We start from the raw sequence: 25,095 nt of genomic DNA on the forward strand, positions 1-25,095 counted from the left end.
AATGGATGGAGGTTGTTTATTTCCCATCTCCCTCCATTGTTTTCCCATGATGGAATCTTACAGCCTTTTGGCATCTCACCAACACTCTCGATCATCACTCATCATAAGGGCGATGCTGATACACACTCATAAAATAAAATGGAAAATACAGCCTTGCAAATTTTCTGTTGAAAGGCACCGCATAATTAAACCCCAAGCTCGTGGCATTATCTACCCTTGTTTTCTCTATGCAGCTTGCTTAAGTTGTCTGGTTCCACGAACAAAATTAAGGCTCAGTTTGGATTTGAATTCAAGGATTTCACAGAAATCTCATTGCGAAATCAATTGCTCTGCTGATATGCCATGTTTTCAGCAGGCGATACAAGACATCACATAGGATGCTCTGGCTAGCTAGCTTAGGTTAATAATGTGAACTGGTGTGGCTGCTGATAAACATAAAACTAATCAACTACTGTATGTGGGGGGCAAGAGGATTAGGGTGGTGGATCCAATCTGTCACCCTTTTGCGGTGGCAACATGTATATATATACACAAAAAAAAAAATTCTTGGATGAGTGAGCTAGGCTGAGTCAGGTCAGTCGTCCACAAGTGCTGCAGCAGCACTGGAACCCACTCCCTGTCGTCTCATCCTCCCATGTGCCTCCCACCCAACACATTGCACTGCAGGCTAGCTTGCAGACCACCTGTCTCTCTCTATCTCTCTCATATCATTTCCCTAATCATGCAGTGCTGGCAGTAAGATCTCTAGCTCGGTATCTCCCTCTCTGTCAATCATGTTTACATGTAAATAACTGAAGCAGTTTGTTGTCCATATGTAGCATGCACAAAGTCAACATCCAGTCTACCAGGAGCAGCTCATTTGCTGCTGCTTCTTTTACCTCAACTCTCAGATACTGGTGTTAATTAGATAACTCTCAGATAACTGTTGATAAAAAAAATTAACTAAAGTACAAAGTTAACTGCTCTTCTCTGCTGTAACTCCTGGTGAGAAAATTCAGTAGCTTCTGCACATAGAGAGAGACTGTGATCCTGACCTCTCTTACTGCTGAACAATGCAATGCGACAGGATTGTGGCAATGGCCTCTTAGCTTAATTTCAAGAATTATATATATCCAATAGTTATGTAATTTCTTTTCCAAATTACAAAATCAAAGAAAAAATTTCTTACTCATCAACTTTTGGTTCACAGGCATTTTCGCTGACAGACAGTCTCATCAACAACATGGTAGCAGCAGAGACCCAGCTAGCAATGTCGTAGCTGTCTCAGTCGCGCTTCCACGCGTAGAGGTACAAGCAGAAGGCGGCGGTGGCCACCGTCCCGTCGAGCATCCCCGCCGCCACCGCCGCCGGCGCCGACGCGCTGGACAGCACGATCGGCCGGAAGATGAAGAGCGCCGGCCGCGTGCCGGCGCTGAAGAGCCAGTCGTGCACGTCCCAGTAGACCTCCACCTTGGCCCGGCTGAAGGTGACCGACTGGTTGCCCCGGAACTTCCACTGCAGGTGCTTCACCTGCACCGCCTCCTCGCCGTCGATGGCGATGCTCATCTCCATGTCGGCGGCGTCCCCGCCCTCGCCGCCACCGCCGCCGCCGCACTCGATGGCGATGTCGTGCACGTCGCCCTGGTCGTGGAACCGCGCCTTGGCCGCGAACCGCCGCCGCCCGAACACGTGCTCCCGCCGCGCCACGGGGACGGCCTCGGCCTCCGCGGCCGCGCACGCCGCGCGCCGGAGCGCGTCCCGCCGCATGTCGCCATGGACCAGGACCACCTCGCCGGCGGCCTCCAGGGCGACGTAGTACCCGCTCCGGGGCTCCGGGATCCCGGCCCCGAACCGCGCGCGGCGGAGGTCCCAGAGCACGCGCACCGTCGCCGGGGCCGTGGAAGCGCCGCCGCAGAGCTCGACGCGGCGCGACCCGGCGCGCCGCCAGAACTGCCACGGCCGGAGCTCGACCCTGCACTCCGCGGAGGCGCCGTCGGCCCCGGAGATGGCGACGGCGAAGGCGTGCGAGAGGAGGTCGCGGGACCAGGACACGGTGACGACCCGCGAGTGGCCCGCGATCTTGGCGCGGTAGACGGAGGCGGTGACGGCCTTGCCGGGCTTGTGCCCGTTGGCCGGGACGTCGTCGACGGCGGCGAGGTCGCAGGACGACGGCGCCCCTTGCTGGTCGCCGCTCCGGTGCATGTAGGCCGACACGTGGTCCTGCATGGCTACAGCCGCGGCAGCGACATGTAGCACGCAGTGTCCTTGCGAGCTAGAGAGATGAGAGGAGAGTCGAGGACGGGAAGGAAAAGGAATTGGAAGGAGAGAGAGGAGGGCGCAGGGGAGGAGAAGAGAGGAATATATATATTACTGCTTCTGGTGTCTGCTTGGCTCTTGCAGAGATGGGAGGAAGGAGGTTGTTGCGGCGAGAGAAGGAACATGTATGATAGCAGGGGTGGGTGATGAACTGACGATCATGGATCACTATTCTATTCGGCTTGGCTGGATACAGGCAAAATGCTGAATAATTGCATTGGATTCATGTGTTGTTCGATGATGGGCTTGTTTGTTGGATGCATGCATATGTGTATATATATCATCATCACCACATCTTTGAATACAAAATATATATTTATAATTAATACAGCTACATCAGTCAGCATGGAGATTTCGGATTTGATTTTGTTCTGTTTCTCTTGTCTGTGCCCATTTCAGTTCATTGCTCCTTGATTAGCACTGATATCTATCGGTCCTAATCGTCGCTATTGTTGTTTTCATGTGCATCTGGGCATGTATCCTTCTTAATTGGTTTGATGCATGCATGTATCGGATCCATGACAGAGGCTTTGTTTGTGGGGCGCATACCATCATCATTAAACACCTTCATGAATGCAATGCAACATGTTATTAGATAGAGATGTGCAGATTATCATCTCTCTCGACTTCAACAGGTTAACATGCGTACTCAAATTTAAAACTTTGATCGGAAAGTCGCCACAATGCAAAAATAATGAAGTAGTGTATCATAGGGAGGGAGGAACACTTTATACCTTGCAGTAACAATTTGGAGCAAGGCAACCTAGTATGGCTACATGTAATCTTTTGTTAGTGCTATATGTGTTGCACTCACCTGCTGCCTGTTTAGTCCCAAATAAAACCAGTTCTAGTGGTCAACAAGTCTCCACATCCTTCCCTTATTACATGGAGGGGATGAGATCCCAAGATATGGGTGACAGCATAGCATTGGAGGGTGGCCCTGCTTGTCACTCCCACTGTAACACAGATCCAAATTCTATGTGCACACCATTCCTAACCCAACCAGCTGGGTTGCAGAGCCTCAGGTTTCAAGTACACAGATTCAGATGCACAACTGAAAAGAAGTGCACAAAGCCAGGCATATGCATGTGAGATCTGGAGCATGCATGTGTTGCACAAATGGTTGTTTATCATCCACTGGCCACTCCAGATCTGCTACCTCATCACTGGGACAGGGAGTGGAGAGTTCCTCCGCAGCTTCAGCAGCCTCCACGGCACACTTGCAATTAACAAATATATACATCTATCTGTATATGTGTGTGTGCAGACAATCATAGAAATGAGTGAACCAAGCATCAGTATGTGCACACATATGGTACAGCTCTAAGAACCTAGGGAACCATGTGATCCAGAAAATAATTGCACTTTAAGTTTTGTCATTGCAAGTTTGGAACAGCTCAAACACTGATGTATATCCTTGGCAGGTCAAAATACAAAAGAAACAAAAGGAAGGAAAAAAAAGGGAGGCACTCCTTATCAACAATTCAGGCACACAGCGGCATAGTGGTATCTGCAGATTTCATTTGGTGAGCAGGAACTTCAACTTGCCTTCAAAAACCTCCACACAGTTTGATTACTATTTAGTGCTTGGTCAGTGAAACCTACACACAAGCACTTCTGCTTCTCCATTATATCAAAAAGCACAATGAAAAAGACTACCTTTTGCACAACAGAGATCCCCTTTTGCACAACAACAATTGTAAACAGCTCCTTGGTGTGAGTATGTATAAATCTACCAACACTCAGGGAAGATGCACAGGGAACAGTTTAACTAAAGTTTGTCGCCTCTGATTTTCTCATCCATCTTCAAGCGGCACCTAGTTAAGGTCTCTTCGCGGTCCTCTGCAGGTACACTTTTCAACATGTCCTCTATATCAGCCTTGTGCTTCCTTTGCAGTGCACTGAGCTCTTTTTCCTGCTGAGCCAATAAGCCTATTAACCTCTCAGTAACACTTGCTACCAGATGCTGATCACAATTGTACTCCAGCTCGTCATCTAAAAGGTGAGGGCTGCTACTGGCAGAAGCTCCTCTAGAAATGCTGTCGACCACAGATGAGTTGGACAAGTCCACAGATGACGATATTCGTTCAAAGATACCTTCCACAGGGTGGATGGAAGAGCCAAAGGATTGGTAGTCCTTATCTTTTGCGCTCACAATGTCATCTACATTATTCCTCTTTGGTATTCCATTGGCAATATTATCACTAATTTGAGGCTCCCCCACCACTGATTGAGATATTTCACCGTCTCTCCTAGGTGAGTCCGACCAGTACTTCCGTCCAGAAGGAAGCTGTTCTTGAAAAAAGCCGTTTTGTGAGGCATCAATCTCATTACGTAATTCAGAAGTTCCCTCATCATCTTCTGAACTATGGGTCTCAGAATGAGCACCTTCATCCCCTTGGTTGTCAACTGACTCCTCTGCTGCCCAATCAGGAATATGCGCACGTATCTCAGCATCTATCATTTCTGCAATAGCTGTTACGTCTTGGTCTGTTAGATCCAGCTGCACGACCATCTCGGTTGCAACACTGATTGAAGTGTCAGCTTCAATATCAAATGGGAAGTGGATGTTTTGGGCATGACCTGTGCATTGGAAGGAAAAATGGATAGAGGAGAAGTACCAGATTAACAATACGATGATAACTCAACAAGATTTTATCATAAAAACCTGTTGAATCAGCAATGCGCAGCTTCAAAAATATTGTATTCAAATCCTTCCGTTGACTCTCAACTGTGATACTTCGACCAATTGACGCATGTGGATCCACAGTGTCATGTCCATAGTTGTCATTAGGATGTGAATCTGACATACTACCTGCATTTTACGATAAGGTATAAGGAGAGAAGCCTCAAACCAGTGAATCATTAAATTGTTGTCACATTTGTCAGGTCATCACACTTCTTCATGACTATACCTGTGCGTTCATGGCAGCCCCTGGATGATGTTACTCTGTCATATCTGTAACTTGTGCTTGGCTTTGGACTGCCAGCAGTATCTGCCATTTTCAGAGAAAGTTTACTGAAATCTCCATTAGTAACATGAGATAGTGCAAATTCAATCACATACCTGATGCATTAATATTTGGATGCAGTGGATAGAATATTTTTTCATCACTAACATCTAAGAGAAAAGGATCCATTAAAAGTTCTTTTGCCGAGAGTCTTTCAGGGGCTTTGGCAATGCACTTCTCAATAAATAATTTCACTTCAGGATCATCAATCTTAGTCAACGAACCAGGCTTCTCACCCTGCCATACCATATCAAGAGATTACGAAGTGAAAAGGTAATGTCACTCGACTGTACTATGACAATCGATTCGATGAAGCATAGATTTCCTAGGACACACAGGGCATGAATAATCATATAAATCCATTTAATAGAGCAGAATATAAGCTAATCCAATATATGCATACTCTATAGGTGTGTTCAATCCACTCAAGAAAAAGGGTGGCAAAGAAAAGCTATTCCTCCAAAACATGAAATTGCTGGCTAACAAACTAGTTTGTGATTTGCGTAAAAAAAATGAATTCTTTGAGAATGATGGCATCCACCAGTATGACTCTATATGTTTGACAGCAGGTAAGACAACATAGTAGTAGGAAACAAGACAACCACATTGCTAGATGCTGCAGCTAGGCACTACCCCTCGATCCATTATAACAGTTCAAGCACTAGCGGTTACTGATGTAATTTTATGAACAATAATACTAAAGCTGTAAAGCACGGGCATATAGAATAGCACACAGCCACCACAGGGATACATGTGAAACCACCTATGGCTTAGGTGTTATCCATCACCATTACAACAGTTCAAGTAAATCTTGCTAGCGGCTACTAATGTAATTTCTATTCCCTGCTGTGCTTCCAGCATTACTCACTAATGAATAACCCTATTTGCTCACTTAAAAACTGCAGAGAATTTTAAAAAGAAAATTCAAGTTTCATTCAGACCACAGTGGCATATGCTGGCAAACAATGAACAGACACTTCAGCAAGAAAAAAAAAACCTCCATTGAAGCCTATAAGATCTTTCCGTATCAAGAACATTAATTGTTCTTTGCATAGATGTATTAGTTAGAACTTTTATCTTGATGATACACCTTTGAATAATTTCAGCACACACAAGGTTTGCAGTCTCACAAATTGCATTAGAAAAATGTACTTTGTTCGTACACAATAATATATGGTTCTCAGTTCACTGTAATGATAAGATATAACACATTATGCCATAAGACATTGTCTAAATTTTGCCCTAATCATAGAACGTGGATAGTCTCATAAAGACAAACTGAGTAGATTAAAAAAACAGTAATACAAAGGGTAAGTAGACTAAACATGAATAGAGTCTCATAAAGACAAACTGATTAGATAAAAAAACAGTAATACTAAGGGTAAGTAAACTAACATCGGATACTTTCTTATATATCTGTGCTGCATTCGAACATTCACAATACGGATATTCAAACGTAACAAGCTCCAGTAAACACATCCCAAATGCATAAATATCTACAAGCTCATTATATTCCTCATCATAGAGTTCCGGTGCCATGAATTCCGGTGTACCTATGAAGAATAGAGGTCACATGAGAATATCTAAATGCCTCATGAAAAAATTAGAATATTTGATCAGACAAACTCCTTACCAATAATACTATGAGCTGAACGTGCATTATCCAGGATAGTGGCTAAACCAAGGTCTCCAATCTTTACCTCACCTTGGTTTCCATTTACAAATATATTATCGCATTTTAAGTCTCTATGGATTACTGGTGGGTCGTGGCTGTGCAGGTAGACAAGACCACTCAAGATTTGTCTTGACCATTTCTTTAAAGCTCTAATGTCTACCTTCTTGTGCTTAATGCGGTACCTAAAAAAAAGAATGCGATATATATAAGGCTCAGCAAGAGAAAAGGTCATGCATTTTGAGAGACCAAACATGCATATAGTTTTAATTTGATTCATATCAATGTTGCATGCTTTTAGTATTGGTGCAAACATGACATATTATCATGCATCAGGGGGGCAGGATATTGGGTGACAACAACAATGTCAACCTAGATGGTTTTGGTTACTTAATTTAGCATGCGAAAGCATCTGAAGGACAACAATTATAATCAAAGGGGCATAAGAGAACGTACTGGCGCAACGTTCCTGATGTGAAGACCTCGGTGATGAAATTTATATTGTTATTTTTTCTATCAAGCCATGAATTGTAGAATTTTATTATGTTTTTATGCTTGAGGGTCTTGAGCAACCGCACTTCTGATCTCAACCTCTCCAAATCATCATTGTTTCGAAGTAAATCACCAACTTTGATCTGGTTCCAAGCAACTTCTAGCCCTTCAAGTTGATCGAAAGCTTTGTATCTATTCCAATAAAATCTAAATCAAGGATCCCAAGTGCATAGAATTAGAGCAGATAACAGAATATAATTATCACTGGATTGAAATATCATGGACATAGCACACAAGTCTGGATACCTTAAAGTATAAGTTGCGTTGCTTTTTCATCACGACTACCAAAATAATTTTTCAAGCGAAATGCATACACACTTGACATTGATGCTACCATAAATAAAAAATAATAGCATTGGTCTTTTTGCAACTTATAAACAATTCTATTATCAGCACCTAAAAACTAGTACTCGAAGTGACCAATGCATCAAATGCATAGAGATTCATGTGGCACAAACATAGTTAATTCCAAGTATCTGAGTCATTTCAATGGCTACCATGAAAACTTACATGTCAAAGACATGTATCCTGCACATAAAAAGCAAAAGGATTTTAAATATACAAAAAAATTACACATCTAGTCGCCTATTTCATGAGACAAAATAAGACGGCTAAATAACTACAGCAGCCATGCATGTCTCAAATCACTGACTGGAAGTGACATACCAAAATGTTAACTTGATGAGCCTAGGACAGCAGGTAAAAAATGAAATGGGGGAACTGAAACGGAACAATGCACTGAAAAAATCGCAACAAAGCAATGCCAGTTGCGTATTTAAATGAAAGAGAGGGTCAGAATTTGCACACAAAGGCAACACATGACAGACGAACAGAGTACCATACGCCCCACGAGGCCACAAATAGAGGCATCTGGTCTGGGCGATGAGCGCGTCAGAAAGCACTGAACCGATCCAAATGGCGCAGGCAATCGCTGAGCAAAGAGCCGAGAACCTAACAAAATCCCCCACGGCATGAACCGCATAAAAATGGGATCTTTAATCGATAGCTCGAAGTCAAACGGTCCCCCGGGGCGGACTCCAAATCGGAATCAGACGTCAAAGGCCTGCGGAATGGAAATGAAAGGATACACCGTCTTGAAGGCGCCCTTGCCAAGAACCTCCGTGTACTGCAAGAGGGGCGGAATGCGTCAGCGCGGGGGCGGGCCGAGGGATCAGAGGCGGAATCGAGCAGCGGCGGGGAGGGAAGGGAGAGAATCAGAGAAAGGTGGTCGGGGTAGGCATTACCCGCCCGTAGCGGCCGGTGGGGTCGACCTCGGCGAACTCCGGCTCCGTCTCCGGCTCCGGCGGCGTGGACGGCATCGCGGTGGTGAGGGGGGGCGGGACGGCGGTTTGGGAGGGAGCTTGCCTCGCCGTTTTGGGACGTCGCGGTTGGGCGCTTAATTGGGATCACAGGGGGCTCGCGGTCGGCTCCCTTTCCGGCCGGAAAGCAACCTTTCTGAGTTGGGAGTTTGTGACCCGCCCGACCCGACTCAGACCCAACCCAGACGAGAAGAGACACTGGCGTCTGTGATTGAGCGAAGGAGACGAAGGTCAGAGTCACAGGCTGACAGGCTCCGTCGCTTGGAAGTTGGAAGAATCATCACTATCTCTTCTCCTTAAAATATTTCTTTTCTTGGCCTGACAGCGTTTTTTACTCCTCCAGAATATTGCTACGTTCGGACTTTTTCAAAGTCAACTTTAAATCATAAAAACTAATAATATAAAATAATGTTAGTAAATTTATCATGAAACCAAGTATTATAATATGTAACATTTTCTATTTGAAATGAATCATTTTTGAGGTATTGTTGGTTAAAATTAAAAAGATTTGACTTTAAAAAAAGACTTAACGTAGCTATATTTTGGAACAAAGGGAGTAGAATGTAAGTGAGATCAATTTTTCTTTTTTAGAGTTCAGGATCACTTTCTTTTTTTTATGAGATCAAATTTCATTAAAAAGGTATTCCCTCCGTTCCAAATTGTAGGTCGTTTTGACTTTTCTAAGTTCATAGATATTATTATGCACCTAGACATACACTATATCTAAATGAACAAAAAAGCTAAAACGATCTACAATTTGAAACGGAGGGAGTAAAAATTATATATGGACCCTAAAAAATATAGTATATTTTTGAGTATTTTTTTAAACACGGTATAGACATAAACGATAACAAGTATATATTTTTCTAACAAGAATGTATTGGAGTCTAGCATATTTTCTACTCCCTCCTTTTCAAATTGTCTCTGTTCCAAATTGTAGGTTGTTTTGATCTTTTTAGATTTATAGATATTATTATGCATCTACGTACCTACAATTTGGAACGAAGGAAGTAACTGTATTGGACCAACCTGTGTCCATGTGATTGCAGTATTTTGCGAAGTGACGATGTAAGACTTTCCTCGAGACTTTTATTTTTAGATTTTTATTGTTGTTAAGACAAACTAGGCATACGTGTCATATGAATTTGACCTAGCCAATCTGACTAGAGAGGCATGGTCCACACGTAACTTGCCTCGTGGTTGAGGTGATTCTTCTTTTCTTTTTCGCTGAGACTATTTCCTATGTTTTCTTGACTAAGTGTTCGGCAAGTATCCTAAATGCGTATATTTCTAGAACAAACGCTTTGACCTTTTTCACTACGTGATTTCTCTAAGCATTGATGGTAGTACTATGGTGTATATACAGGGATTTCTTCATTGTCCTTGTGGCGTCCTTTTTAGATTGCATCTCCGTTCCCCTTTTGTGTGATGTTAGGCGTAGCCAATGGTTGAGAGGCTTTGAACGTTTATACGTTTTTTAGAATCTTAGACTCAATCTGCACCGTATGTGAGGGATATTTCTTTGACGTCCTTGTTGCGCAATAAATTATTGTTGCTTTTCAGGCCTTGGCATGGAAAAATCATAACAATGAATTGAAAATTGGTATGCTTTGATACATGGTACCACCTTATATAGAAATTTTACTAAAAAAATCAACGGTCTAATGATCTACTTTTAAAACATGTACATACAATGACTCGTCGTAAACTTAAAAATTACAATGTTAGTGGGAGTGTAATATTTTTTAAATTTTAGTTAATATTTAATTTTTTTATTGAAAATTTGCATTTGTGTGTGTGTTGGGGGGCCTCTTGGCCCCTATGGGTCTATGATCCCATGGCTACACCGCTATGTACATACACTCAACTTTATGAACACATACGTACCTCATACCTAATACAGTAAGCACCTCTGTAGTTCCTATTAGGATCGATGAAGTCACTTCACAGACCTGACTGGTACGCTCTGAAATAATGACACCATAGTTCTTAGAATAAACTAAAAAGGACAAACACATCTGTGTATTATGATAAATATGTTCCATCATAATATGGCTAATAACTAACTAAGCCAACTGTTTATGACTTAGGCACTTAATGATTATAATTCAAAGCCAGACAAAGTCCCCTCTATGAAAAGAAAAAGAAAGTCATGTAAGCCCATCCTTTTTGTGCAATAACGTGCTGCCATGCCCGTGTGTTGGCCTTAAAAACAATCAACAGTTGCCATTAATAAAAATTAAAACATTTTTTGCGGGCATACAAAAGAAAAATGTTTTTTTTGCAAATCATAAAAAGGAAAAATGCTTGGAACCTACTATTTTTTTTACACAACAACACATGGATAATGCTCTTCTTCCGGCCTGTGTCCAACTCCAACACGAGAGATCGATGGTGGAGCTGTCTCGGCCCATACCATACCGTGCACCTCTGCCGTGACGTGCGTGGCACGTGTGGCTCCCGCGATCGGACGGCGGGATGGAGGAGGGCGTGTCGGCATCGGACGGCCCGGCCGTCCCCGTCGCGGAAGAGGAGGGGCCAGGTTGCCCGCCGCGGTTGGTCGGGTTGGCTGGCGGCCTTGGTGGTGGTCTGTTGGCACGGCCACGGCAGAGACGGGCGGCGTCCGCGTCTCTCCCTGTCGTCTCCAACTTTCCCTTTGGTTTTGGGCTGTGGTTGCCTTCCCCTCCCCCTCCGCCGCCTCCTTGATCGATCGGATTGCTCCTCCCTCCGTTCCATCCATCCCAACTGACATTGCCGCGGCGCGCACGACTTCCGCCCTGCCCACCGTCCGCCTCACGCATATATACGCGCGCGCCTGCCTGCCTCTCCTGCACGCCCCTGCCTGCCCGCCCGCCTCCCCACGCGCTCCACTCCTCGCCCCTTCCTCGCCGACGCCGCCGCGGCGGCTGATCGGCCGGAATTCGGACGGGGGCGTTCGGCGCCCGCTTCCCTCGATCGGAAGGCCGGCGCCGCGGGGATTCAGCTCCGTCCGGCGGCAAGGGAGCTCGCCGAGGTCGGAGCAGGTTTGGTTTGCCGCAAAAGCTTCCGCCTTTCCGCCCTCCGCTTTGATTTGGTTCGATTCGTCGTACTGCCCACTTGTAGTATAATATCGTCCCGCCGTCCAAACAAAGATCTCTTCTTTTTTCTTCTTCTTCTTTTTATTATTCACTTCAAAAAAAACAAAGATTTGTTTTTCTAAGCGCCGCGGGTAGGTGATTTGGTTGGTCTTGGGATTGGGATTTCAGATGCACGGGGCTTCTGCTACTTGCTACAGCTGCGAAAAGAAAAATTAAACATAGATAGGCTGTTCTCGGTTTCGAATTTGGGGCTGCCGTTTTGCGTCCTACAAACAGCAATTAATTCAGCTGTTTCTACTGGTGCCAACTCCGTACTTGGGAGTACCTGTAATTCCGTAGAGGAAACAAGCTGTCTGCATTTGATTGCTAGGGAAACTGAAATTGCTCTGCAGCAGTTCATTCTACACGCACAAAATCTTGTAATGCTACTGTCTGTGAGGCTCACTTAACATATACTGAGGAAAAAGGGTGTAATGGGCGTTGCTCATATTTTTTATGCAGTAGCAGGGCAACTATTCTGCTTAATTGTTAGCTCCGTACGCGTTAGCTATGTAAATACACAATTCTGACTATGGATTGCCACTGTCTGTGTTTCCTCCAGGCTTCCCTTTTTTGATTTCACAAAGCTGACGCCATTATGATCTCACCAAATGAGGCTTAGTATTTGTCAGTTGCAACTGTCTTGCTCCTCTAGCTGCATCCTTGTACTAGAGCATGGCGAAACTCGCAACTCTTGGTCGTAGGTTTGTATACCTATTCTTGTCTTTCCTTTGTCCATGAATTCCCTGACCGCTATTTTTGCCCATAATTCTTTCTGTCATGTTGGTGCTTGCAGTGTCCTTAGATTTCCAAATGAAAGCATGAGGCTTGTTATGGTAACGATTATTGGAGCCGTCCTTGGCTTTTTCATTGGAATTTCATTCCCTTCTGTCAGCATAACAAAGGTATCATGATAATGATGTCAACGTAACTGTAATATTTCCACTAATTGTAAGGATATACTTATGTCTGTTTGATATCTGCCAGCTTCACTTCCCAGCTAGTTTTGTTTCATACATTGAGGACAAAAACTCTGGGCTGACTACCCAAGCTATACTAAATCATGCTTGGACTTCTGCCAGAAATGCAAGGGGAAACGGTACCGAACCAACTTCAAACAGTAGTTTAAAGGTTTGTAATATTACTTTGCTATACTACTTGTTAGTCATGATGGGCCGTTTGAATGATATCCATTAAACACGGCCTTCTCCTTGAATACTTGATACTTGTAAAGAAGTTAATAAGTCATTTACTCTTTCCTGATCACTATTTTGCTCACAAATATTTAGTTTATTCTTACTGACTGAGATTTTCCTTTGATGATTTTTAGATTTATGTCCCAACCAACCCCAAGGGTGCAGAGAGGCTAGCACCAGGTATTGTTGTACCAGAGTCTGACTTCCATCTGCGCAGGTTGTGGGGAGAGCCAAGTGAGGTATATTTTCTTGCATCATCTCACCGTATTCCTCCAAGAGAATTTGAAGTATTTATTAGAGCTGAACATGTCGAGAAGTATTCTGAAAACTTAAGTTTCTGTCTCTTTGATGATTCTCTTCCAACGTGCTATAAGCATAATATGCTTGTTCTTTCTTGATTTTTTTTGCATTTCCAAATTTATGCTTTATGTTTCTTTTGACATGTGCTACAAGCATATAGAGTGCTTAATGTCACTATTCTTTGCTGTGTTGACAAATGATTCAAACCGAAGAACCTAACTTTTGCACTGTTCCACATTTTGTTGCTTGCAATGTTGTATGCTGAAATTTGATTTTGAATATACAGGACCTGCCCTTCAAACCAAAGTACCTTGTTACCTTTACTGTCGGAATTGCGCAGAAGGAAAATATAAATAGAGCAGTGAAGAAGGTAATTTTGCCAATAGCATTAGTGAGCTGAAACAAAATGCCTTTCCCTAGTTTTGATGAAAATGAAGTCATTGGTCCTTATATGGCATTTTATTTAGATCAGCTACCTGATTATTTCATTCTTGGTGCTGCAGTTTTCTGACAATTTTGCAATTCTGTTATTCCACTATGATGGTCGGGTGACTGAGTGGGATGAATTCGAGTGGTCAAAGAGAGCCATCCATATAAGTGTCAGGAAACAAACTAAATGGTATGTTTCTGTGCTCTAGTGTACTGATTGTATTTCAGTTGCTTCGAAATAATTGCTGGCTAAGAGATTTGTATGTCAACATACACCTCTAGGTGGTATGCCAAGAGATTTCTGCATCCTGATATCGTGTCAGCTTATGAATACATATTCATCTGGGATGAGGACCTTGGGGTGGAGCATTTTAACGCAGAGGAGTATGCCTTAATTCCCCACACTTCCTCTCAGTGCTTCTTGACTTGACTCGGTTACATATTATAATGGTGTTGGATTGCAGGTACATCAAACTTGTTAAGAAGCATAATCTGGAAATCTCTCAGCCTGGATTAGAGCCTGATCGGGGTTTAACATGGCAGATGACCAAAAGAAGAGGTGACCGTGAGGTTCACAAGTGAGTGTAAATCTGATCTGAAGCAGATACTTGTTTATTCTATTATTGAGGTCTGGTGTTTAATTTTAGCATCATCTGTTATAGGGATACAGAGGAGAGACCGGGCTGGTGCTCTGATCCTCATCTTCCACCTTGTGCCGCGTATGCGTCGTCCCAGTTCCCATCATATTATCACCAGATTATCATGCTTTACACAGAGAGCTAACTTTGGTATCTTTGATGTACAGATTTGTTGAAATAATGGCTCCTGTCTTTTCTAGAGATGCATGGAGATGTGTGTGGCATATGATTCAGGTTTGTCTGTTGTCCTTTCACTTCTGTCCTCACTCTAACCTCCTTTACATAATTGTTCAATATTGCTTATGGGTGCAGAATGACTTGGTTCATGGTTGGGGCCTTGATTTTGCTCTCAGGAAATGCGTGGAGGTATGTTTTGCTTGTGACAGAGTTCTACCTTTCTAGCAACCTGCTGTCCTGAATGTGCTCAATGAATGAGATCATTACTTGTGCAGCCTGCTCATGAAAAGATTGGAGTTGTTGATTCACAGTGGATAGTTCACCAAGTGGTTCCTTCTCTTGGGAACCAGGTAAGGAAAAATGCTATCTGTTTGTACTTTCTTCAGATTGACAGTCACAATCGCAACTATGTATTTCTTACCTTTTCCCTACCATCATATATGCAATAACTCACAGGGTCAGTCAGAAAACGGGAAAGCGCCGTGGGAAGGGGTACGTTTACTATCTGAAAACTTGTCACTGAATTCTGTCGCTAACGACCTTGTGGTCATCTTGTTGTTCTTGGGGGTTCACAACACTTCTATCTGTCGTCCAGGTGAGGGCGCGGTGCAGGAAGGAATGGGGCACGTTCCAGACGAGGATGGCGGAGGCGGAGAAGGCGTATTACAAGATGATGGGCATCACCCCTCCAAACTCCACGCTCGTGTAGCTCTCGATACTACAATGGTGGTGGCGGTGCTGGGTGGGCTGATGACACTGGGTACCACTTGATATATAGAGGTATAGATGGTGAGTGCGTTTAGCTGCTGATGAGGAGGTCCTTGTGTAAGTAGATGCGTGGTGAATTTGTGATGGGAGGCTTGTACACGAGGATGTTATCTGATCTATATATATATATATATACCAACCGATTGTTCTGCAGCGTCCTGTGATCCTGTCGCTTGAGCCCATTTTGCTGATGCTCAACTGTTGTGCGCTTGTGCTTGAACGCGTGGATTTTCATCGTGCTTGTGAGTTCTGTTCGAGTTCTGCGATTCCTCTTTGAACTTCAGTGGGATTTGCGCCCCCTACTAGGGGCGCGTTATCGTTAGTTTCACGATGTGTCGCTGATTTCATCTGAGCCGTCCGCTGCAGATCTAATGGTTGGCCTGTCCCATGATGACGAAACGCACCACACATGCACACAGACTTGATGCCCCCGCTGTCGCATGAATTGCCACGGTATCTCGAGCAATCTCACCTAGAGTAGCATACCTTATTTTTACAACATTCCTTATATTTTGGATTTTGGATATCCTAATAAAAGTTTGTTTGAGACCTCAAGCTCCAATTTGGAGGGTTAATAGTCAATTAGCCCTTCCAATACAGCTAAAAGTAGCTAAAAGCATATAATGGATGGAAACGAACTGAACACCCCACCTCCAACCCTATCCACAGCTGGAGGACCATTCCAAAAGGAGTGGGATGATTTTTCTTTGTACCTACCTAATCTTTAGTTCATGTATCCAAACAGCTTGGACTAATTTTTAGCTATCTACCTTTTAGCTACCTAATTTTTAGTCGTAGCTAATTTTTGATCTAGCCTATCCAAATAGGATCTAAGGGTATCATCTATAAAGTTACTGCTCATTTACGTTGGTGGGTGACATTTCATATACACATAGACACAATGAAATATTAATTCATCAATGGTACAAGCTTTGCAGTGTTGTGCACCATAGCACCACCATCCGCACATTCCTACCACATTGGCCACCTACCACGCCTCAGCTCCACAATGGTAGAGTCGACATCGTCACCCTCAGAGCACAAAATGTACATCATCCTTCTGAAGCCACGACCGAACGCTTTAACCATGGACGATGGCACACAACAGCATTGCCATCTGTCCATCCACCCTGATAAGACAATCGCCTCATGTGAGCTGCAGCTAGTCTGCTCACATCTTCGATGCCTTTGCCACCTAATTGACGAAGAGGTGAACACCAACAACGACACGAACATCCTAAGCAACCCTAGCATATGCCTCCGATGTAACAACAAGCTCGGTGAGACACCTCCCCTCCAGATGAAAAGCAGCAACACTATCGTTGTCGTTGACGATGGTGTACAGAAAGCTAGTCGCTTGACTGGCACGCTATCAAAGCACTTAGGATTGGCTGGAACTAGACATCTTTTTTAGTCATCATCAATGATTCTAACTAAGGGCAAAGCTACATAGGGATATAAGATAGGATGTAGGGGTGCATACGTACCTACACCAAAAATATAAACCAGTGATTAGGATCGATTTTTCACCATATAAGTCCATATATGCCAGAGAGGCGCAACCTCCTTCAATTTAATCGAGTTACAAAGTTTGCAACCGTGATGCTATGATTCGGCCACACTTCATGCAATCGACGCGGTGGTGCGATATGCATAGGGTCGATGTGTTCTTCGTCTCCCTCAATTATGAAAGAGGTGGGTGACTATTGCTACTATATTGCGACAAGCAATATTAGTTAACAAGTATCATGTAAACTCTGCTTGCGCTTTTCTTCGAAACATGTGAGAGAATTGGATTTGCAAAGATCAAGAGTGCAATTATTGAAAAGGGGGCAAACATGCCCAACCTTCTTTGGAGGCTAAATAACCCTGACCGGTGAACTCCACCCTTGGAGTTTTACCTGCACTACGGCAGCTCCCATTTTGGGGTGCTCCCTCGCACCCCGTCGAGTGTATTTGTTAGATGCACAAGCAACGATCCAATTGCCGCCACTCCGATCATGAAGTATCGCGCAGTTGTCATTTTAAACCTCCATTCCTCGCACCAAACAAATTATAGAACTCAAAATCATTTTTCTATTATACCATTCCTTCACACCAATTACTCCGACCAAACGCGCCAAGTACGTAATATTTACTGGAACTGAGATAATAGGTTATCATCTGAGCCGTCCGCTGCAGATCTAACGGCTGGGCTGCCGCACGAGGCTTTCCCCACCGATAACGCCGCGCACCGCAGAGGCGCAGAACAACTCATGCCTCGACCGGGAGCCATGGCGGCGGCGGCGGCGGCGGCGCTGCTGCCATCCTCCTCGTCGCCGCTGCTCCGTCTCCCACGCCGCTTCCTCTCGCTCACCGCGACTCCCTACCCGCTCTACTACGATCTCATCGTCCACCGCCCCGCCGACCCCAAGCCCCCCAGATCCTCCTCCGACGCCGGCGGCGACCGCCAGCCGCAGTCCGCCCCAGACGAGCAGACGCTCGACCGGGCCAAGCGCCGGTACCTCCGCAAGCGCCGCAGCCGCCTCCTCCCGGACCCGGACGCCGGCGCCAAGCCCTCCTCGTCCTCCTCGTCGGAGTTCGTCGAGCTCCGGCCGGAGGTGGTGGACTTCCCGCGGCTCCACGCGCGCGAGGAGGCGCTCTACTTCCACGACACCTTCGCCATGCCGTGGGAGAAGGACAAGCACTACCGCATGCTCTACCGCCTCGAGAAGAAGTACTTCCCCCACCAGTCGCTGGACAACGCATTCGTCCCCGCCGACGCCGGGCCGACCTCCGACGCCGACAGGGGCCTCGTCTTCTTCGACGACGAGAAAAAGGAAGACGACGGAGAGGACCGGGTGGTCGATAAGAAGGACGGCGACAACGACAAAGGGGAGGTGCTGGAGAGGAAGGTGGAAGACTTCTTCAGGTCTCTGAGGAAGGGCCCCGGCGAAGCCGAGGCGAAGGCCAAGAGACCGGCGGCAGCGCGAGCGGAGCCGCGGCAGGTGAAGCGCGAGGTGCCAAGGGAGGAGGAACGGCCGCAGCCATATCTCGTGACCAGGACGACGGAGCTGCCACCGAGATGGGACGGGCCGGGCGGGACCGTCGTGCTCATCGACAAGCCCAAAGGTGATGCCTTTCCCCTCCCCTTTTCTGCATTGCAGGTTCTCGTATTCATATTCTCACGGGAATGCGATCCAGTTGCATCACTCTGAGATTAAGATAGCAGTAGTGTTCTAGCTATTTTATCTGGTGCACCACATGTATTCCTTTTGTGAAATGTGAGCAATTAGCGCAACAATTACACAGCTAGTCATGGCAATATCCTGTCAAGGCAGAAAATTAGTTAATGTGCGGACTGGATTTGCTTGGGGGCATTGTTGTATTAATTTACCCTGTTACCTTCTGTCCTGATTTGTTCATTTGAACTCGCCTTTTTGCTAATCAGGATGGACTTCGTTTACTGTTTGTGGAAAGTTGCGGCGCTTAGTCAAAGTGAAAAAGGTGATATCAGGGCTTTTCAGAATTCAGTATTAGCTCTTAGTACTAAGAATGTGTTTTCAATATTTTTGGTGGCAGGTTGGACATGCTGGTACTCTGGACCCCATGGCAACTGGATTGTTGATTGTTTGTGTAGGAAAAGCAACCAAAATAGTCGATTGGTATGCCTTATAACCTTTTGATGAAGCTTATTCTTGTGGACACTGGAACAATATTCCTGTGCTTTATCTTACTTCAAATTTGCTCTAGTATGTTAGGTTTTTGGGATAAAGTAAAATATGGACGACTCTGGAATAATTGGTTCTGATGCTAGCGTTATTTATCATCACTCCATCTCTAGCACTTTGCTGTAAATTCTTTTTTTTTTAATGAATGATTTCATGCTTCTGAAGCTACCAAGGAATGGTTAAAGGTTATAGCGGTGTTTTCCGACTTGGAGAAGCCACATCAACCTGGGATGCAGATTCACCAGTATGTATCCTAGCATCTCTATGATGATCTGCTGAACATTCTTCTATTCAGGGATTGCAAATGGATCTAAAATTATTGTATGGACTATGGAATATGGGGAAGCAACCCCAAATACCAACTTATTAGGTTCACAGTTAATTATGCTTCTGTTTGATGTTACTGAAAAAGTATATTGAAATATCCTATCCTGAAAAGAAGTTTATCATCTTATATTCATGTATAATCTACATATCATTTAGTTGGCGACTTAACCGGTGCAAAAATTTATTGAATCCTATCTTTTGTTCTTTATAAATGTCAGAAATTACAAACTCTATTTTTAGATCTCACTAGTTGATTGTGTGCAATCTCAACCTTTCCATGAAATGATTATCTAAATCCATTTGTGCTTTCGCAAATCTGATTCTGCTTACTTAATTTTTTTATATCAACTTTTGTTCAAATTATCTGTGTTTCTGCAATTCTGCTTGCCTATTATCCTTCTATGATCAGGTTATCCAGAGGGAACCATGGGAACACATCAAAGATGGAGATATTAGAAAGGCAGCGGCATCATTCAAGGGTGAGATATGGCAAGTTCCTCCGATGTTTTCTGCCATTAAGGTACACTATCCTTGTATCTAAAGCCTTTTTCCCATTTAATTTTTTAAGAGAATGTTGCTAAAGTTAAAGTTGTTTGTGGGAGTTGTTAGCTATCTGTTATGCATGAATGACAGTCTGCTCAGCAGTTTACACTTTTGGATAATAAGCTACAAGCCACTTGAAGTATATTGTTTATTCTATAAAAAAGAAAAAAAATAGATAAGGTTCATATAGGTTACAGTTGTCGCATTATCTCAGGACTTGTTTATGTACTCTGCTTGCTCTAAATAATGACATATGGAATAGTTGGTCGTGATACAACTTGATATTAATATTAGATCTCGGTGTACTGTCACACTGCCTATTACTCAATGTTTATCAACCATGAAATCACGAGTTCATAAGTTGTGTTGTTTTCTTGTGGTTGATAATGTGTATCAGGTTGGCGGTGAAAAGATGTATGACAAAGCAAGGAGGGGTGAAACAGTAGAGCTTTCACCAAGACGTATATCAATATACCAGTTTGACATTGAGCGCAGTTTGGAAGACAGGTTCTTACTTTCCTCTTTTCCTACCTTTGAATATGTAGTGGATTCATATCTGGATAGTGTTTATATGATTGTCTGAACTCATGATTTTTTTTTGGATGTCTACAGACAGAATTTGATATTTCGAGTTACTTGCTCAAAAGGAACATATATTCGGTCCCTCTGTGCAGACTTAGGGAAAGCACTTGGCAGGTTTGTTCAATTATTCTTGTATTAGCCTTATTTTCTTTTTCTTATGTGTGTGCAGTCTGCATATATGAGCATCAGCATGTATAATATCTATAACTGAACAAAAATGTTAGGATTACATTCAGATTTACTTTTCAGGTTCTATAAAGGTCTGAGTCCGTAGGATTGTGCAATATCCCTTCACTTACTGTGATCCTTTTATGTCACCAAATTGCTTTATCTGCCCAATCTAGTATTGAGTTTCATTGAACACCCTAGGTCCAAAAGTTCGTGTGTTTCAGCCCTTGCTTATGCACCCTGTAAATACTCTCTATCAATTCACTTGAAGGGTTTAACTGGCGTACCGTTTGGGCCAATTGGCATGCACACTAAACTGCTCAATTGAAACTTGTCCCTTACTATGGGCTGAAGCTTGACATTTCAATTTTACTAGTATTTTTCATGTCATTGGACTGGAGTTTTTTATTAGTTATTCTACTGAAGCTGACTTGTGTATAGTATTTGTTCCAATAAGATTTAAAATCCTAAATGCTTACTCCTCTTTTTCTGGATGTAGTTTAAGATACACTCTTATCTTTTGATTGTAGAATAACCCCATGCTATTTTTTTTCATTTTCATTTTAGTTAATGTTCTTACCCGTCTCCATCTCGGTCATGCTAATACATTTCAGTGACTAAATTCAATTTATATGCTTTCCTGCAGCTGTGCTCATTTAACTGCCTTGCGGAGAGACTCAATCGGTAATTTTTGATGCCGTGTATCTTTGCTACTGTCTACAGTGTTCAATAGTTCTAATGAAGTGAAAACTTGTTCCCTGTGAAGGTTTGTAACGCTTACTTTGCAGGTGAATACAAAGTCAATGATGCTTGGAACTTTGATGAACTGGAAGAACAAATTAACAAGGGATATTTATGAGCATTAACCATGCCTTCTGGAAGGTGCCAGTGAGCTAGATTACATGGCCGCCCATGGCACTACTAGAAATTTAGGTCAACATACCTTGAGTAGATGTGTGTGTTGAATCCTGAAATGGGCAGCCATCTCACTCCCAAGGCTGTCAGCGTGGATTGGGTGGACGTGAAGAAATGCACACTCGTTCAGTTCATCATCATAGAGGAGGAACACGAAATTGTCACAGATACAGAAGCTTCTTTGCATTTATCTCAACCGTTGGCTTTCCAAACCAAACCCCAATTCTCAATTGAGGGGGGCACCAGAGTCTTACCTCGGAGCTGAGTCAGCTGACTATTCAAGGGATGGAGAGACAGTTTTTGTTTACTTGTTTATGTTGCTTCTCTCAGTTTTTTCATGAAAAAAAGATTGAACAATAGGTCTTACATGACGGTTTGATTTGATATGATATGTACACATTTTCATGAAAAGGTTGGGTTATATGTATTACAAAGATGACTTTGATTTGATCATGTTCTCCAAGATTCATTCAAGGAAATCTGAAAAACAGTAATATAACATGTAACAGGGATAGTCAAGAGTGTTTGTGAGAGATGTCCATGGTTACTCGTCACTCAGGGGCACCCCTGGCTGTACTGCCGCCTACTGATCGCAATGAGGTTACATGAACATTAGTGCCTATCCATCTCTTTATCCAGAGGTACTCGTCTTTGTTCAGAGCCTGACGCTGAAAATGTTGGAGAAACTGAAAGTAGTTGACGCATGAACATTTTTTTTTCTGTTTTGGTTCATTTCGTCTTTTTTAATACTTAATACTCGAGATACACACACACATGAGTAAAATACTAGCGGGCATGAGTAGGACAACCAGATGGACATAACCTTGTGCTGGTTCTTAAAAAAAAATGTAAAACTGCGAGAATTCTTTAGTGTAATGTCAATCGGAGCTGTGCCCGTTGGAACCGCAAAGGTTGCATACTGTGCAATTTCGATCGTAGGATTTTGATAGCTGGAATCATGACGGTATGAAGCAAGGTTCCGTTCGGCGTCCGGGTCCTGGTCGACTTTGCTTGCATCATGGCGGATGCGGGTACGGAGTCAAGGGCGCCTATGTGGGCAGAGGCGCAGGCGATGGAGAAGCGCTTGTCCTCGATCCGTCACAAGATTTGTTAGCGACCTCTCCTCTCCATGGCGACCGACGACGAGAAACTCTTCCCTGGCCTGAGCTCAGCGGCCTCGCTCATGGCGAAGCACGCCAAGGCCGAGGCGGAGGAGCGCTTGCTCTTGATGCGTGAGCACGTGCGGCTCGCCTCCGGATTTCTCGGGCATGAGCGAGGCCGGCCGAGCGGCGGAGGCGGAGAGGCTCCGGCAGGAAGCCCTGGAGGAGGCGCGCCGCCTCAAGACGGCGGGAGGTGGCGGGAAGGAGAGGCTCGCATCCTCGACTTGGACCCCAAGCAGCAGAGCGGCATCTACTCCAACAGATGCTCCGCCGTCGACCTCGCGACGTTCGACGTTCAACAGTGTAAGTAGTCTCCTGATTACTTGTGCTCGAATCCGCAATCCTACTGCTAGCGCCCTTTGGTCCGATGAGATTTACGGATGCGGTCTACCACAAAGACCAGACGGTCAAGCTTTGTGGAGGCAGTGAACATCTTATCTGTCAAGATAGCCTGCTCCGATCAAAGTGTATGGCACTGTCATTGCAAGAGACAGCATTGATGATCGGTGTGTTTATCTCAGAGACCATTGCCAACTCATGAAATCCAAGGTAATTAAACAAAGAATGCATTACGCTGTAATTCTTGCAGGATAAACAAAGAATCCAAAGTCTGCAGCCCGGCTTTCCTGCGGAAAAAAAATTCCGTGCACGAGTCTTGTAAAGCTCGACCTGTGCAACCCTGCTCCCGATGCTAGCCATCTGTCCACCTAGCGAATCGGACGGCAGGCTGGTGGAACGACTCGTCCCCTCCGCTCCTCTCGGGAATCCCGACGGTTCACGGCTCGGCTGAGCCCATAAACGCGGCTTAGATACTTCCCTCGCTTGGTCGTGCCGCCTCCCCTACTCGCGATCCGTGCCACTGATGCTCCTCACAACCATCGCAAGATCCTTTCCGTCCTCGTCCAAAACCAATCTCAAGCCGTAGGACGTCCCCAACCCGCCGGCCTCCGCCTCACTATCGCCGCGCTATGCCTCCTAGGCACGCTCGTCCGCTGCGGCGAATGTGCTTGCCTCGAGAGTCCCCGCGCTCAGCTGAGCCTGAAGACAGATAAGGCTTTCATTGAGCACTCATGGTGTTCTGCATAATGCCCTACTGAAAAATCAAGTTAGAAGATGCTGACTTTGTGGAATCGGTCCAGGTCGATGTTCAAGAGGTCTGCACTCACTTCTCCAGCGGCACTTGCAGGGCAACAGCATAGTGAGGCAACGTGATGGATGTGTTTTCTGGAATGTGTTCAAAATTCAGAAATCCAGGTCCGTGTGTAAAAGAAAATTCTGCAATGAGTTGATCCATCTCTCCGTCTCTTGGCCTTTGGATAAGTAAGGCAGGAAAGGTGGGGGCTTGTGTTTCTAGACAATAGCCATTCAGTTCAAGATCCGTAGACTGTAGTGACCAAATTACAATAGTACATGGATGTCATTATATTGACATAATCAAGGTGTCAATGTATGATGTCTGCATGTACAAAGATTTTGTATTGACTTAGTGTCCATGTACAGAGATTTCAATCAATGTATAATGTATCTCTTTATCTGAAATATACGCATGAATGTTTTGCAACCCGCAACATCGAGCACCTAATTGTTAAAGGTGTTGCATGGCTAGTTCAAATGTTCAGAACACGAGACGAAATTCGCCAGTTTCGTCAGGCTATAGTCTCATCCATAAATTCATGTTAGAAATCAGGAAGACATAATTTCTTGGTAAGGAGCAGCCGGAGAAGGCGGCAGCAATATTTTCTTCGATGGATGAAGCAGCCGGAGAAGTCTGCGGGCTCACGCGCTCAGCCGAGCCGCAATTTCCCAGGCGGAGCCGAGGGGAGGAGTCGCTCCTCCAGCCTGCCGTCCGATCCGCTAGGTGGACAGATGTCTAGCATCGGGAACAGGGCTGCATGGGCCGAGCTTTACAGAACTCCTGCATGGATTTTTTTTTTCTCTCCTTTTAACCCGTCAGGCCCAGCGCGGCGAGTTGGAATGGAGCACGTGATCTGGCTCCACCGTGCGCCGCGTCAACAGCCATGGCAACGTCGCGCTCTATCATTAGCGGAGATTAACACCTATAGCTTCTGTTGAATGGTTTTGGCCGTTCGAATGCTGGATGCCAAGCTGCCAACCTTTCACCCTTGGGGAACTTGAACGCCCACAGCGCCATGTACACCATCCAAAGACCAGAAATGTTTAAGATGCAAAATTATGTCAAGGAAAACAGATTCCAAA

The 25,095-nt window shown here is 44.6% G+C and overlaps 4 protein-coding genes across 6 annotated transcripts; 2 read left to right on the forward strand and 2 right to left on the reverse strand.

Moving 5' to 3' along the window:
- Positions 1-1,263: 1,263 nt before the first annotated feature.
- LOC101780495 lies at positions 1,264-2,205 on the reverse strand. The gene has a single exon (XM_004960484.4). The coding sequence runs from the start codon at positions 2,203-2,205 to the stop codon at positions 1,264-1,266; it is 942 nt and encodes a 313-aa protein (XP_004960541.1).
- Positions 2,206-3,639: 1,434 nt separating this feature from the next.
- Positions 3,640-9,026, reverse strand: LOC101780895 (probable serine/threonine-protein kinase WNK2). The gene is made up of 9 exons (XM_004960485.3): positions 8,775-9,026; positions 8,619-8,656; positions 7,435-7,662; positions 6,940-7,163; positions 6,702-6,859; positions 5,363-5,543; positions 5,211-5,291; positions 4,964-5,110; positions 3,640-4,878 (listed from the first exon to the last, which is right to left on the reverse strand). The coding sequence occupies exons 1-9, from the start codon at positions 8,847-8,849 to the stop codon at positions 4,067-4,069; spliced, it is 1,944 nt and encodes a 647-aa protein (XP_004960542.1). The 5' UTR covers positions 8,850-9,026; the 3' UTR covers positions 3,640-4,066.
- A 2,410-nt stretch (positions 9,027-11,436) lies between these two features.
- LOC101781300 lies at positions 11,437-15,632 on the forward strand. The gene is made up of 15 exons (XM_004960486.2): positions 11,437-11,872; positions 12,528-12,669; positions 12,762-12,870; positions 12,953-13,096; positions 13,296-13,400; positions 13,748-13,831; positions 13,965-14,080; positions 14,173-14,274; positions 14,355-14,468; positions 14,553-14,609; positions 14,696-14,762; positions 14,841-14,894; positions 14,981-15,055; positions 15,162-15,197; positions 15,301-15,632. Exons 2-15 carry the CDS (start codon positions 12,641-12,643, stop codon positions 15,412-15,414), a joined length of 1,206 nt encoding a protein of 401 aa, XP_004960543.1. The 5' UTR covers positions 11,437-11,872; positions 12,528-12,640; the 3' UTR covers positions 15,415-15,632.
- A 2,059-nt stretch (positions 15,633-17,691) lies between these two features.
- On the forward strand, positions 17,692-22,192 carry LOC101781695. Of its 3 annotated transcripts, XR_002677050.1 has the most exons (10): positions 17,694-18,584; positions 18,904-18,959; positions 19,035-19,117; positions 19,349-19,427; positions 19,920-20,030; positions 20,451-20,560; positions 20,666-20,749; positions 21,450-21,487; positions 21,592-21,847; positions 21,895-22,192. XR_002677050.1 is itself a non-coding variant. In XM_004960488.4 (9 exons), exons 1-9 carry the CDS (start codon positions 17,729-17,731, stop codon positions 21,575-21,577), a joined length of 1,425 nt encoding a protein of 474 aa, XP_004960545.1. In that variant the 5' UTR covers positions 17,692-17,728; the 3' UTR covers positions 21,578-22,192. The 3 variants fall into 3 exon arrangements, 2 of the variants coding, with proteins under 2 accessions (XP_004960545.1, XP_004960544.1); XM_004960488.4 differs by having other exon boundaries at positions 17,692-18,584; positions 21,570-22,192; XM_004960487.4 differs by having other exon boundaries at positions 21,592-22,192.
- The last annotated feature ends 2,903 nt before the right edge of the window (positions 22,193-25,095 follow it).

Source organism: Setaria italica, chromosome III (assembly GCF_000263155.2).
Source record: "Setaria italica strain Yugu1 chromosome III, Setaria_italica_v2.0, whole genome shotgun sequence".
In the NCBI taxonomy this organism is placed as follows: domain Eukaryota; kingdom Viridiplantae; phylum Streptophyta; class Magnoliopsida; order Poales; family Poaceae; genus Setaria; species Setaria italica.